This window comes from Ziziphus jujuba, chromosome 1, assembly GCF_031755915.1.
Source record: "Ziziphus jujuba cultivar Dongzao chromosome 1, ASM3175591v1".
NCBI classification, from domain to species: Eukaryota; Viridiplantae; Streptophyta; class Magnoliopsida; order Rosales; family Rhamnaceae; genus Ziziphus; species Ziziphus jujuba.
The window spans coordinates 3047031-3063214 of NC_083379.1; the positions used below are offsets into that span (position 1 = coordinate 3047031).

The following is a 16184-nucleotide window of genomic DNA, read 5'->3' on the forward strand; positions in this document are numbered from 1 at the left end:
ATACAAATTGCTAATAGAGAGCGAATCCCAGACTAACTGAAACATCATTACCAAAAATAAAAAATAAAAAAAAGGCCAACAGAAACAAAATTTAGCTAGAATTTAAAATATGATAAACAACTTTAATACGTCTGTTATTATTGGTTATTTGGGTTGTTGTTTTCAATGTAGATGTGTTTCGGAAAATTGGTGTATTATTTCACGTCCAATCACGATCAAACTTGGCGGTGGAGATGTGGACCAATCCATCAATTTTAGCAGACAATTGGATTTGGAGGAATTAAATGAGAGATTTTACAAAGCATGGGCACTCATATCCCATATCTTCCAATATTTCTGCTATATATGTAGCATTCATATCTTCCTATTCCCTAATGCCCCTATCTGTATTTTTATCCCAAAAAAAGGGCCCTATCTGTATATGTAAATTATATATTATTCCATTCCATTCACAAACCCACCATAATATCTTGCCAAACGTACGTATAATAATTTTATCTTCTCCACCACAAAATCTATTTTTGTCTGATATATTTATGTGGATTCAAGAGATAAATAAAGAACTATAGCATGCACATATATTATTTTTTTTCTTTTGTCCATTTTGAAGTCATGTAACTTGTATAATTCCTTTTTTTTTTTTTTTTTTTGGTTAGGATCTAACATGTATAATTATTCGTTCAAAATCTAACAATATATATACATATAGTGAGGGGGGGGAGAAAAAAAAAAAAAAAAGAATTATCCTAAAGTCAAAGATGGCCTGCATCGATGTATGAAAAGTAAAGAGAATGCCTCATTTTAGGGCATTTTATCAACTCATGCAAGGACTTTTCAAGTAAACATTTAGATAATTTAAAGTATTGCTCACACTGTTTAAACTGAAAATATTACTGCTTTATATACTATGGTAACTGGTTAAATGATTCCCTTAAATTTGCCAAATGTTGCCTCTGGAAAGACCATTAAAAAGTTAAAAGATAAATCGACTTACTTTTTTAGTTTAGTGATGAAGGTGCAAATTCTTGAAAAATTTGAGGCACCAATGGTGCTGATAACTTAAATTTATTTATTTATTTCAAAAACAAATTACTATGAAATCAATCAACTAGCTATCAAATGTTTCAATCTGTAATTTACGTATTTAATTTTCTTACCAACCCTTTCGTTATTGTTTTTTTAGCTACAATTTTTTTTTTTGGAAATCCTTTTAGCTACAATGTTAATTTATAACAAAACTTGAGGAATTTATATGGCACTTCTTTTGTAGTTAAAACAAAAACCCAAATCAAGAGAAGTTAGGGAAAAGCCACACTAAATTCCATCGGTACCAAATAACAACAAATATATATATATATATATATATATACAGTCCATCTATGGTGCGGATGGTTTTTATGCGGACCACAGTATTGATGACGATTTTTTAAAAAACCGTCATTAATATTATGAAAAATCGTCACTAATACTGCAGTCCTCATACAGACCGTCTTCACCATAGAATTTCCATATATATATATATATATGTATATATATATAATTACTCACATCATCCTAGCTAGCTTGTTCTCCTATTTCTTCCCAGCTACTTTGAATATAAATTTTCTACTTCGTATATCTCACTGTTTATTAACTATGACACTTTTTTTTTGTAGTTAAAAACAAAAATCCAAATCAAGTAAAGTTAGGAGCACATGATTTACATGTACTAAATCAAAGAAATTGGCTCCGAATTATATAATAAATACATTATTGCCAAATCCACCAATACGGTCTTTTTTTATTCCATTTCTCTCCAGCTAGCTAGCTATCTTTATTTTGTCTATAAATTTGTCTTACTCTTTGAAAGCAAAACATAGTCTATCACCCTCACCTTCTAGCTCTACTAGCTACTTCTTCTTCTCTCCTTCAGTAAAATAAAAATGAGCAACTATCAGATTCAGAGACTCAACAATGCTCCAATATCCTTTTCTCTCTTACCAAAACTCCCTTCCAATAATATCCTCATGATGAGGAACAATGGTGCCAACCCGTTCCTCCAATTCCTTCCCAAACACCAAAATTTTCCTAGAAAATATAGGAAAAGTTGCATACTTTGTAGTTCCAAAAATGTAAAACCAGTTGAGTCACCAGCTGTGTCCAGGGTGAGTACTAGTAGTACTGTAGCAGACAAGGCAGTGAAAATAAAGGCAACAGTAACAGTTCAGGCGACGGTGGGAGGGTTTTTCTCGAACATTGGGATCACACGGCCACTCGATGAAATTACTGATTTGCTTGGAAAGACTTTCCTCTTGCAGTTTGTTAGCACAGAGCTCGATTCTAGTAAGCACTATATATTGCACTTGATAGACTTCACTGTTACTGTTGTCACAGCTTTTTTTTTTTTTTTTTTTTTGCTACGAAAATACGGTTTTATAAGAACCAAAAGAGCCCGAAAGATACACTTTCAGAAGGAGTTGGCTATCAAGCCACTCTCCTGGGTTACAAAAACTGAGAATATGAACGGTAACATATTACAAGATAAGTAGCCAGTAATATCGTTCCTTTGGCTCCATTTACACACAAAATCAGCTAGAAAATTATTGTCCCGCGGGGTCCAAGCAAAATGAACTCTTTGTATTTTCTTTGCTAAGTCCTCAATATCCTTGAATATTCCTTCGGCAGACCAGTGGGTGATTTGAGAATCAGGGTTGTTGAGTTTGGTAATCCCGTTCCACGCGTCAGAAAAAGATTTTGATCTTCAAAACTCTCCCCTCGTTCATATATATTGAAAGATAAGATAATATAACACCTGAATTAATCGAATTTTTAATGTTATCATGAGTAATTCATGTCATTTAAATGTATAAAAAAAGATAAAAAATTTTATTATTTTAAATTATTTAAAAAAGTGTCACTAATAACATTTGCTATGTAAATTTTTCAAAATAAAATAATAGAATAGAAGATTTTCAAAAAGATAAATTTTGTATATCTATATATGTATATACATACATAAATATAAGCACCGAGTATATGCCATATATATTTTGTGTCCACATAGACACTACCATGACCATAGTTTAGTTGTATATATAGTATTTCTCACTCGCAAATATATTTGTAAAAGGCAAATGTGGTTTTCAGACGTAATTAAGAGTAAGATATTTAATCTTATAAAATATGATATTCATCATAACTTCCTAACCTGAAAATGGGTTTTAGGTATTAGGGAAGTTATTTATACATTTATTTTGGCAATAGGAGGGAAGTTGTGTTAAGCGGCATATATATATTTATATATATATATATATATATATATGTATATAACTGGAGTTGGATGCATTTCTGATTCGATGGTAAACTTATAAGGTTTTTATAGGTTTATTAATATAGGATACATATTTATTTGAATTTGAGAAAGACATTTTTAAATAATTTGGAGTAAGTATCCATTAATCTCAGACTACATAACATAATTATTGATGGAAATTATTTTTTTTTCTTTTGCTGAAAATCAAAAGCTAGGGTATATATGTTAATTAGTTTATTTTTTTGTAATATTTTCAGTCTCTTTATGAAAAAAAATTCCCAATCCCAATTTTATGAGTAATAATGTAGAAAAATCTTGTTTTTAAAATCTGTAAATTTTATAATATATATAAATTTTCTTTAAAAAATCGTAAAATTTAAAGGCAAGCGCATTTACCCTCCACGTTTCTTAAAAATAAAATATGCATCAATAATTCCAACAAAATATATATATATAGATATATATGCATCAATAACTAAAAAGTACTTATTTTACAAAGTTTAAAAGACCAAAGGCCATTAGTATATGATAAACAAATTCTAAATTTCCTTTATTATATATATATATATATATATATATTTAGAATCTTTATATTTTCTTAAATAATAGAATATTATAATAATATTATATCAGTTGAATCACCACATTGAGAAACTAGACTTTGCAATAAATATAGAAACAAAATAGGGTAGGTACTGTTTCAGTAAATTACCTTTTATTATAAATTTTATTAGTGTAAAATCTAGCAAAATTTGGAGAGTAAAATGTGTAGACCCCTGTGAGACTTACATGAATCTCATTTGTAGACTCCACATGTATTTGTGAGATAAATCTTACATAGGATAAATCTATTAAATAATTTCTTGTTGATATTACCACATCACAAAAATTAGTAAAACCGCTATAAAAAATAATAATAACAAATTATTAGCTAGACTGAAGTATATGAAATATAATTATTAAAAGTATTAGTCACGAGCTAAAAGTTTAGCTACAAATATATATTTGATAACTTAACGAGTCATATATATGCTACGAAACCTAGCATTTTGTCAACTGTGGTGATCAAAAACATATTTTTGTTCACCAAGAAACAAAAAAATATTTTTTAATTTATTAACCATTTTTATTCTGTGACAAAAGGCATTGTCAAAAAAGTTGGTTTTTTAAAGTTTTTTACCCGTTCTTTTTCTATTAGTTTACTAAAATAATTTTTTTTCTAAACAACAAATTGCTTAGCATGAGTTAGTAAAGTTGTTTAGGAGATAACAGCTTACTGTTAATTATAATAAAATCTAATGTTAATAATTTGTTAATTCTGATTGTTATAGATTCAGGGCAGGAGAAGGAAACAATTAAGAGTTATGCTCATAAAATCAGCCAACAAAACGACGAAGTGAAATATGAGAGCAGCTTCACAATCCCAGCAGGCTTTGGAGAAATTGGAGCAGTTTTGGTGGAGAATGAACACCACAAGGAGATTCACCTCAAGAACATAGTCCTCGATGGCCTTCCAAATGGCCCACTTAACTTTACATGTAATTCATGGGTTCACTCCAAGCATGACAACCCCAAAAAGAGAATTTTCTTTGCCAACAAGGTCTATTTAATTACTTCCTGTTTCTCCAATTGTAAATGCACAATTAATTAACTAGTTAATCAATTAACATTAATTCATGTGAATTGTGAACAATGAAAGTGCAGTCCTACTTACCATCAGAGACACCAAGTGGTTTGAAGAAGCTGAGGGAATTGGAGCTGCAAAACCTGAGAGGCAATGGAGAGGGAGAGAGAAAGACATATGAGAGGATTTATGATTATGATGCATATAATGACCTTGGAGATCCTGATAAAAGCAGTGAATTGGCACGCCCAGTTCTTGGTGGAAAGCAACACCCATATCCTAGACGCTGCAGAACAGGACGTCCACACTGCAAAAAGGGTAATCAAATTTCCACTTTCTTAACAATTTTGCTTGAAAATATATACATGTGGTTTTTATGTAGTGTCATAACTATATATGCAGACACTTTGTCAGAAAAAAGAAGCAGCAGCGTGTATGTGCCAAGGGATGAGGCATTCTCAGAGGTTAAGCAGCTCACATTCGCTGCCAAGACATTGCGATCTGTGGTTCATGCATTGCTTCCTCAGATTGAGATTTCACTGCTTGATCCTCACCTGGGATTTCCATACTTCACAGCTATAGATTCTCTGTTTAATGAAGGGGTCACAATGCCTAAGCCCAAAACCAATGGCCTTTTTCAGTCTGTTTTACCCAGATTAGTGAAGGCTATTACCGATGGGGAAGGAGATCTTTTGCTTTTTGAGACTCCTGAAATAATTGAAAGTATGTCTGTTTTTTCCCATACATAATTTTCTCTTTCTTTCTCTTTGCCTCTCTTATTTTGTTTTATAACAAATTTCATATTATTGCAGGGGATAAATTTGCTTGGTTCAAAGATGAAGAATTTTCTAGGCAAACTTTAGCTGGTCTAAACCCATATTGCATACAATTAGTTACTGTAAGCTTAGTTTCTCATTTCATGATTCAAACTCCTATTCATAAAATAAGAGCCCCATCCCCCACACCCCCCCCAAAAAAAAAAAAAAAAAAAAAAAAAAAAAAACCATTTCATGATTCTCTTGACTTTATTCCATGTAGGAATGGCCATTGAAAAGTAAACTAGACCCACAGATCTATGGCCCACCTGAATCATTGATCACTACAGAACTAGTGGAACGCGAGATTAGAGGAATCATGACCGTCAATGAGGTTAGAAGATCATGAATATGCATCTAACATATCACTCTTCTCATATTACAACTTTTTTGAGAACGATCAACAAATTTCTTGCAGGCCTTGAAAAGAAAGAAGCTGTTTATGTTAGATTATCATGATCTATTCATGCCTTATGTGAACAAAGTAAGAGAGATTGAAGGAACAACCTTATATGGTTCCCGAACGCTCTTCTTCCTCACAGAGGAAGAAACACTAAGGCCTATTGCTATTGAACTCGCTAGACCACCCATTGATGACAAACCACAATGGAAGCAAGTTTTCACTCCCACTTGGGATGCTACTGGTTGCTGGTTATGGAGACTGGCTAAAGCTCATGTCTGTGCACATGACTCTGGCTATCATCAGCTTGTCATTCACTGGTAGTAATTAATTCTCACTCTCCGTCAATGACATTGCATTTTATCTCAAAACAATGATTAAAAGGTCTAATTAAAACCATGTTTTATACATAATTATCCAGGTTAAGAACTCACTGTTGCACTGAGCCATACATAATAGCAACAAACAGACAATTAAGCGCAATGCATCCAATCTACAGACTATTACATCCTCATTTTCGATACACAATGGAAATCAATGCATTTGCTAGGGAGAGCCTCATCAATGCTGGGGGAATCATAGAGTCCACCTTCTCACCGGGAAAGTATTCAATTGAGCTCAGTTCAGCTGCTTATGACCAGCTATGGCGTTTCGACATGGAAGCTTTGCCAGCAGATCTCATTAGAAGGTAAAAGTTCAAATTTCATCGAACCCAAAACTAAGTAATGAAGCCGATTTTAATCGCCAATTTTTATATTAAAAAAATTAAACTTTCTTCGATCTACTTTCCAGAGGAATGGCAGTTGAGGATCCAACAGCAGAGCATGGTTTGAAGCTAACAATCAAAGATTACCCATTTGCCAATGACGGTCTAATCCTCTGGGACGCCATTAAACAATGGGTCAGTGACTATGTGACCCAGTACTACCTAGAACCAACCATGGTTGAATCCGACAAGGAGCTTCAATCATGGTGGACAGAAATTAGAACAAAAGGTCACGAAGACAAAAAAGACGAGCCATGGTGGCCAATCCTCAAAACACCAAAAGATCTAATCCAAATCCTGACCACCATGATCTGGGTCACAGCAGGACACCATGCGGCAGTGAACTTCGGTCAGTACACGTACGCCGGGTATTTCCCCAACAGACCCACCATAGCTCGGACCAACATGCCAACAGAGAACCCATCTGAGGAAAATTTCCGACACTTCTTGAAAAAACCAGAAGTGGCTCTGCTAATGTGCTTCCCATCTCAGATCCAAGCGACGAAAGTGATGGCGGTGCTGGACGTGTTGTCGAACCATTCGCCGGACGAGGAGTATCTGGGTGAGAACATGGAGCCGTCTTGGGAAGAAAACGATGCCATCAGAGCCGCTTTCGAGAGGTTCAATGGGAGGTTGAAGAAGCTCGAAGAGGTTATCGATGAGAGGAATAGCGATTTGCGTTTGAAAAACAGAGCTGGTGCTGGGGTTGTTCCGTACGAGCTTCTGAAGCCATTTTCCAAGGCTGGGGTGACTGGCAAGGGAGTCCCTAACAGCATTTCTATCTAAAGTATCTACCATATTAATTTGGGTGAATTTTATGAATTCAAAATCTACGATGTCCCAAACTAAGAATATATATATATATATATATAATGATTGGAATAAACTTGTAGTTTATATATATATATATATATATATATAATGACTGGAATAACTTGTAGTTTGTCTTTCTTTTCTCGGTGGAACGGTGGCTTGTTATCCTTGTTAAACAATGCAGACTGAATAATATATACACCAGAAAGGAAAAATAATAAACTTGCGGAGAAGAATGGATTTTGAAAAAGATTTCTTAAAAGTGAAGTTTCATATCCTTTCTCAATATTAGTGAAACAATTGATTGATTAATGGAGTAATCTGTACTCTTTTTTTGTTTTCTTTAGCCTTGTCTAATTTAATCCTTCAAATAGACTAGTTTCTCAATGATGTAGTACAACTATTGCACTCATCCATATGATACATCTTGACATTCCCATTAGACTTTGTTCAACATTCCTTTTGTTGGAAAAAAAAAAAAATAAAGAAAGAAAGAAAATCGTTATAGTCCAATAGAAGGAAAAACAGAGGAGGCATTTGCATGGTATACGCAACCGAGAATGAGAAACCAATGATACCATTTTTGTTTACGTTTAAAATCTCAACTCACCCCCCAAAAAAATTGAAGGACCATGTGCCAAGGCAACTAAGCTAGTGGATTATTCACTCGATTCTCTTAAGAAAATGTCAAATGTATGATTCACGTTTTTCTGATGTTATGTTAAAATTGTTGAAGAACCATTCCTTTTTAAAAGTTTGCTCCTAGTCCAAGTAGCTCCTTAAAGAAACTAGTTTTACTTTTCTGGCAAATAATTAGGTACAACGACTTGGAAATCAATATTACAACTTGATGGTTAAGTAATCAATGTACTGGACGAATAAACAGATACTGAGAATAATATATATTTGAACAAAGAAATTTGTAACACTAAATTTTATATATATATATATATGTATATTATTATATAATACAAATTTACACGTATGTCCTATGATACAGAAATGTAGATGTGGTACAAGGAACGTAAGTGAAAGAACAAAAGAAAAAGAACATATATTGTGAAAGAATTATTCCTATAAAAGAATCAAAGAATTATAGGTATAGTCGTAAAACTGTGTGATTCATAGATATCCATCTTGGCCTCAGCATATGAATAAATATATAAGCAGGTAAGAACCTCAATGCCTAGCTGCAGTTCAAAAATTGCAAGCGAAAGAACCATCATTGTCCTGAAAAAAGAAAACTTGCTTTTCGAATGACTCCGGTCCAAAGTATTCACCAAAACTTCCCTGTTCTCAGTGAAGGAACTCTTTTGCAGTGAAAAACTATCAAGTTGGAAGACTTTGGCTATGTAGCTCATGACTATGAATGGCCACGCGAATTGTTGCACATACACTCGGGGATGGGATACTTGGTAACATCCCTTCCAGCCTTGCCAATCCTAAGCTCCGGCTGTCCTAACGACTCCCGGTGCAAACTCTTTATGATACTATTGAACTCTGCTTCAGGAAGTGAAGAATTCATAAAATGAGGGAGCATCTGTCTTTTATTTGGGGTTATATACTTCTTGTGCCCTGCATAAGCCCGTTGTCCCTGCACAAAGAACAACTTCCACACTTAGTAAAATCAAGTTAAAATAAGAGCTTGATATATATATATATATATATATGTTTCATCCTATTAGTCTGCACAGAATCTGTCCAACATAATTTTGCTTTTCATAATCCATATTATCCTATCTTTCATTAAAATCTGAGATCAAAAGAAGACATGAAAGACTATGATACCTGAAGGGCATGTCCCATATTTCCACCATGAGACGGCATGAAGACATCACTTTTCTCACTAACAATATAGTCAATGGCAGCCATGAAAGAAGCTCTATTAGCAAACAGCTCTAGTTCACCAGGCAAAGCAAGATCTTCTTTATTGTATAAATCAGGAAATTCGTGGAATAATGGATCCAAGGCTTCTTTTCCACCAAGTGGCTGGCCACCAGCCCAATATATCCTAGCATTTTTGGGAGCTCCTAAAGCTTTAAGCAGCCTGAAATAAACAATGCATTTAGTAAGAAAAAGTGACAGGCATAAATACCCTAAAAGTGAAAAGCTTATTGAAATGCTATGAATGATAATGTTCAGAAATGAAACATAAATTTTTACCTAGTCACCTCCAAGGCATTCAATGGGCAGAGACCGGCAAGCTTTCTGTCATGGTAAGTCATGTTTGATCTTGCAGTCAGAAGTTCTGGGCGTTGTTTCCTCTCATTGCTTATCATCTCATCATATTCATGGCTCAAACCAGGTAGACAGCCTGTCCTCACCCATACATCCTTCTCCATTCGAAGATGAAGAGCAAGGTAGGGTCCTTTGCTCCGCATCCTATCAGCAAGCTTGTTACCAAGTTCCAATATTGGTGGCGCAAACCTCAACGCATGGAAAGCAACCTAAATTCATGCAAAAACAACTTATTAGAATCTTTAATTTCTAGCACTTTAACAGGATTCAGTGTATAGCGCCACTACAAACTGGAAATTAGTGAAATATGACAGAAATATACAGTTGGAGATAATGAATTCTTGCAAGAGTAATGAAATGGGGTTTTCAGTTTGAACTAAACTGTAGGTTGAGACATAAATTGGGAAATTCTTAATAGAAATTCATAATAATGTTAGGTTAGGATACATACTTAAGAGTGAGATAACAAAATATATTCTCCAATACCTTGCATCGAAGTTTCTGAAGATCAGAAGGAAGATCGTTAGAGAGTCTTGAATCCAAACCTCTTAACAGTAGAACCCCTTCCCTATTAATCTGTATAGAAACAAAGCAGATATTAGCATCAATTATACACCTTTGGACCAATCCGAATTCAAAAGAAAGCAAACCCTAAACCTCCCAAAAAAAAAAAGAAAAAAGCAAAACACAAATAAACTAAAAATCTTATAAATGGTCAAACACGGCCAATTTTTGAAATCCTGATTCCTGAACCACTCTAATGATGGGACACATAAATCATAGGCAAAAACTTCGGGCCATAGTGATTAGACCACTGGAGTCTCTTTATACAACATTAGTAAACTACTTAACCAAAAACGTCATTCTTACTTGGCCGCAAAAGGGACTAATTAGATTCTTCTCCATTGATTAAAAACACAAACACTTCTCTAGGCCCACAAATAAGTTTCAATTCCACAAAAACAAACAACAAGTTGTGGGTCATTGATGCCAAATAACATACCAACAGCTTTGCAAAGAATTTTTTCCATTTCTAATTCAATATTTCATCTTGCCTTAACCTATAAATCACAACCTCTTCGTTGCAAGCAATCAAGGAAAGTGTAACGTAGTTGCTTCAAAAGCAAGTACAAAAGGGAGCGCTTTTTCTTACCCTTTTGAGATAGCGTGAGCGGATCCAATTAGGCGAGGCATGAAGCGGAGTCCGCTTCTCCTCCACTGGCCTTGTCATTATATGTGTCGATGGCAGTGACGAAACTATTCGCACATCATCGGCAAGAACTTTCTTGAAGTGCTCCAAATCAAATATATCAGAAAACTCACTGCAAAAAAATAAATAAATAAATAAAACACAATACAAAACAGAAAATGAATGGTCACTAGAAAGGAAAAGAAAACAAAAATCCAAAAATAGTAATAAACAGCAAAACAGGCGAAGCATAAATGGAAATAAGGCGGGGAGAAAAATGGAAAGGGATCTATGTCTCTCAAACTAAACAGAAAGGAAATTTGCATGATTTCCCGATTTTAGGATAAATAATGATTGATTAAAATTAATACTGAACTATTAAAAAAAAAAATGATGGTAATGTAAGCAAGAAAGAGCAAAATTAGCATTATCGTTTCTTTACCTTTCGTCACCCCAAATGACATTGACTTGCAAAACAGGAACTACCAAAGCAGCCCCAAGAATCCTTGCAATAACCACTGCATCCACAATCTGATTCCTTTGCTGATTCATTCCACCTGAAACGACAACCATCAGATATTTTCTCCTATTTTTCACGATCCCTCCACTCGTTTTTTTGTACTCTCTGCTGAAACTCAAGCACGGCTTGTACCCCAATCCATCCGGTTGCTTCCAAAATTCACTTTTTTGCTCATCTTCCGAATACCCATTTGATTTCGATACCCTCGGGAGGCTAAGATCGGTTAAAGCTTCCATTTTCCCACCATTTTCGCCACTTGAAGCGATAGTCCTACGGAGTTTTGAAGACCTATCAGAGCTCAAGACTGGAGATTGACCCGTAAAACATGGATATGAAGAAGGAAATGGAACCAAAGGGTCAACATTGAAACCCAACTTCATCATACCGAAAAGACCAAAGAGGAACAGAGTGAAAAACCAGAATCTTGGACTCCTATAGGTAGTGAAGAAGCTATACAACCTATTCTTGGAAGATTTTTTCGGGGAAAGTAGAAGAGATTGCAGAGAAGACGATGACAAAGAACTAATGATCTGGGATGGAACAGAGATGTAGGAAAGTTTCTTGGCATTGTTCTTTGGCTTTGCCATTTGAGAGCCAGAGAAGAGTGCTCTGTTTTCTTTTTCTTCGTTTACAAAACGAGCTCTGTTTCTTGCTTTCTAGTTCTGTTCTCTTTACGTTTACTATGAGCTTTTTCAAGCTTGCAGAGACAGACACAGAGACACAGAGAGAGAGAGAGAGAGAGAGAATGAAACAGGCGGCGGGAACGCAAAGTCTGGTCTCAGCCTCTGGAGACGCGTTTGTATTATTTATTAGGAAAAAAGGAGTAGCTCTGTTCTGGTCCGTGTTTGTGGCTCAATTCAAAAATACCACCTCCCTGGCTCTTATAACCAAGTGGGATTTTTTTTTTTTTTTTTTTTTTTAGTACAAGAATCCTTATCCTAGCGTTTTAATTTTTCTTTCTCAGACCATTTATCATAAATTACATGTCCACCTTAAAATGACAATTACCAACCCCTCATGATATTCATATTAATACTTTCTGACACAATGAATAATTAAGTTTTGTAATTAATAATTATATATATTTTTTTGTTTAAAATTTTTTTTATAGTAACTCGTATATATGAGATCCAATGCAATCTAACAATATGATATTGGTTTTTTGTTTTTCCTTTTTAGATATATATATTAAAGTGAGAGATGGAACATTTTTTTAACCCAAGCTTGATAGAATCCGATATAGATTTTTTCCCAAGGAAGGAATTTTTGAATTTTATTAGTTAAATAATTTTTTTTTAAATGCTTATAATATTACAGCAATATTGTAGCATTCCATATACTTTACCAAACAAATCCATCCCAATTTGTCCATAGGAGAACAAATAATAAACTAGTAACAAAACTACCTTTATTATTATTATTTTTTTTTTTTCTCCCAAAAGTTAAAAGAGTTTGAATTATTTTCTTTCTTTTAAAAAAATACTTCATCTAGGAATATATATATATTTTTTTTTTATGTCAAAATAATTTGGTAAAGGAGAAGGAGAAGAAAAATATGGGGAAAGGCAAGTAGGGTGCGTCTACCAATTCGAGGAGGAGTCGTGTCGTGTAATGTTGAAGCCAGCTGTTCCAACATATATACATATATACGTATAACAAAATAATAAATAAATAAGAAGAAGAAGAAGATGAAAAAGCAGTTAGGGAGAGGAGAAGGGAGGCGTGCTTTATTGCCGCCATTCCATAACCAGGCTGGGATGTGGGGGATGCTGACCTGGCATTGGGTTCTCTAACGCCCCACAATGCTTCCTTTACAATCATCCCCCTCTGACATAGTCTCTCTCTGACTGACTGTGCTCTCTCACTTCTCAGGCTCGGCTGCCATTGCCAGCTCTATCCTACTGCTTCATACTGCCACGCTGGCAGGAGTGCCACATGGCAGATAATGACTTCTCAACCCCGTGCCACATGGGCTCCTTCCAGTTTTTCGGTTTTCTTCCTTGCTTTTCAGTTTCCTGGTTTTTATGCCGCCCTTGAAGCTACTTAGTCCGAGGTAGACCAAAACAAAATATCTGACCCACCAGATGGATAAAAGGGTTTTCATTTTAACTTCAACCATTTCGTCCTCGGTTTTCACCGCCCTTCATTGGTTTTGACATTGTTTCTTTTGCTCTCACCCACAGGGAAAATTTTCAAGTACTCCCGGCGTATGCAGTGCTCAGTACTACTGTCTCTCAATTTTTGACACGTGTATAACATTTTTGGATTGGGTAAACCGTTTGAAACGGCAACGTTATCTCTATATGTTCAATTTTTTTTTTTTCTTTTTTTTTCCAAGCAGAATCTCTGGACATTTACCGGTTTGTGAGTTTCTTCGTCAAAGCATTACTCTATACTTCCTAAAATTATAAAATTATAAAAAATTAAAAAAAAATCCTCCTTCCAAAATTAAAAAAATAATAATAAAATGTAAACTTTGTAAAAAAACTATTCATGTTTCCAGAAAAATGAAATAAAGATTTCCAAAAGCTTGGCTAAAAGAAAGATATCAATTAATTTATCTCAATATAGTAATATCATATTCTTATAGTTTGCTTTGATAAATTTCTAAATAATTAGCGTGGATTGCTGAACTGATTGAATATTTAATTGTTTTTTAAATAATAATTTTGATTTATCTGTAAATTATATTTTTTATTAATTTAAATATAAGTCTATATATATAATTATTATTTTTTACCGCAGACCTTTGCTATTTTTTTTTAAAATATTTTTATTTTCATAAAATTTAATTATGTTTGATGTTTTTAAGATAAATTTTAAAATAAATAGTTTGTTTCTCTTCTACCACATTCTACTATGGTTGGTTTCATAAAAATTTAAACTAAACTATTGCGCTGCAATTCCAATTAGCTAGTGGAGTCTGTACTTGTGGAAGGAAGAAAATTGGGATTTAGTTTAGCCTTTATTTGCTGCGGGTTCAATGGGGAAGAAAAAAGTTGCGACAAAAATAGGAATTGACAGCAATCTAAAACGGAAGGAATAGGGAAAAACAAATGTCTTGCGCCGTTTTCAAGTGGTTTACGGGATGGGGAAAGTTACACAGGTGTCAAACTTTGAAAGGCAGTAGTACTGAGCACTCCATACGCCGGGAGTACTTGAAATTTTTCCCACCCACAGGATAAAGTTTGAAGGTGTCCCCGATGGACTCTGAATGTTTATAATAAGCATGTTTTTGTTTTCTTATTGATTTTCATAAAAGATATTTCGAAGTTGTTTTCAAATCTCTCTCTCTCTCTCTCTCTCTCTCTATATATATATATATATATGTATATATTAAAAAAAAAAAATTATAACTAGTTAGCTTTTCATACTTCAGAATTAGTATTAAAAACACCCGTACGCATGTTTAACATCAGCATTGATTATAAAAAACAACACCTAACTATTAAACAACTAAAGATGTCCATTTGGGGTTGTAAAGGTTTACGTTTAGCTTATCTAAATAAAACAATTATTTAAAACCTAATAGTGATAACAATTTTGACAAAAAGATTGCATGACACATCATAGTTGAAAATTTCTCTTATGCATTCGTAACTAATACTCAACAGCTCATTAGTGGATTAGTAATTGAGTGAAAATTCCTCTTCTCCCACTAAATCAAAAATAATTTTATTTATTTATTTTTTGTAGTATTTAGAAGGTGGCAGAACTTTTATTTTGGGTATGACATTTGGAACTGAAATTCATTCGTCGGTCATTATAAAAAAAAAAAAAGTTAAGACATTTGGAACTGAAATTCATTCGTCGGTCATTATAAAAAAAAAAAAAAAGTTAAGACATTTGGAACTGAAATTCATTCGTCGGTCATTATAAAGAAAAAAAAGTTAAAGAGTAGAACATGAAATGTGTCTAAAATTCTAATTTATACAAAAGCAAAACCAATATACACAACTAACATGGACCATGCACTCTGTATCATATGATTGTGCCATTTCATATTCCTCTTTGAAAATTTAAAGCAAATATATTTTCCTTGGCACATAACTAAAAGCCACTTATATATTTATCAAATAAATTTTTATTTTTTATTTTTAAAAAAGTCAAAAAAAAAATCTATTTTCAAATGAAAACGAATTGAATAGGAAATAGATAAGAGAGTGAGTGGAAAACACCAACATGCGACAGTAGAAAGCGTTTGGCGCACGCAACAATGAGCGTGTGGTGGGAAGGCAGTGACTGACACATTGACATACATACACGGACCCCAACAATCCCCATTGGCTCCAGCTGTGCTCTTTGTCATTCTGCATTGGTCTCCCTCATTTTGATTTTTGAATGTCTATTTCTTATTATTACTCTCTCTTTCTTTCTCTTTCTCTCTCTAACTTTCAATGCTTCAATCATTCATGGCTGGCTTGGCCTAGGCTCTAAGGTAAAAAAAATCTGTAGTTAACTCATTCGTCATTAAAACCAAAAACCAAACACGGATTTGAATTTGGGTTATTGGGTCAAAATACACGC

At 33.8% G+C, this 16184-nt stretch overlaps 2 protein-coding genes and 1 long non-coding RNA gene across 3 annotated transcripts; 2 read left to right on the plus strand and 1 right to left on the minus strand.

Annotated features, from left to right (window-relative positions):
• The first annotated feature begins 1836 nt into the window (after nucleotides 1-1836).
• LOC107410360 (linoleate 13S-lipoxygenase 2-1, chloroplastic) lies at nucleotides 1837-7783 on the plus strand. Its single transcript, XM_016017780.4, has 9 exons — nucleotides 1837-2322; nucleotides 4624-4892; nucleotides 4997-5234; nucleotides 5319-5639; nucleotides 5729-5814; nucleotides 5955-6065; nucleotides 6150-6451; nucleotides 6553-6819; nucleotides 6924-7783. The coding sequence occupies exons 1-9, from the start codon at nucleotides 1923-1925 to the stop codon at nucleotides 7681-7683; spliced, it is 2754 nt and encodes a 917-aa protein (XP_015873266.3). The 5' UTR covers nucleotides 1837-1922; the 3' UTR covers nucleotides 7684-7783.
• Nucleotides 7784-7796: 13 nt separating this feature from the next.
• On the minus strand, nucleotides 7797-12494 carry LOC107410178 (O-fucosyltransferase 20). Its single transcript, XM_016017616.4, has 6 exons — nucleotides 11580-12494; nucleotides 11102-11270; nucleotides 10435-10524; nucleotides 9874-10157; nucleotides 9499-9757; nucleotides 7797-9304 (listed from the first exon to the last, which is right to left on the minus strand). Exons 1-6 carry the CDS (start codon nucleotides 12242-12244, stop codon nucleotides 9074-9076), a joined length of 1698 nt encoding a protein of 565 aa, XP_015873102.2. The 5' UTR covers nucleotides 12245-12494; the 3' UTR covers nucleotides 7797-9073.
• A 216-nt stretch (nucleotides 12495-12710) lies between these two features.
• Nucleotides 12711-15028, plus strand: LOC125420667 (uncharacterized). Its single transcript, XR_007238893.2, has 2 exons — nucleotides 12711-13710; nucleotides 13841-15028. It is a non-coding gene; the product is annotated as an uncharacterized LOC125420667 (long non-coding RNA).
• The last annotated feature ends 1156 nt before the right edge of the window (nucleotides 15029-16184 follow it).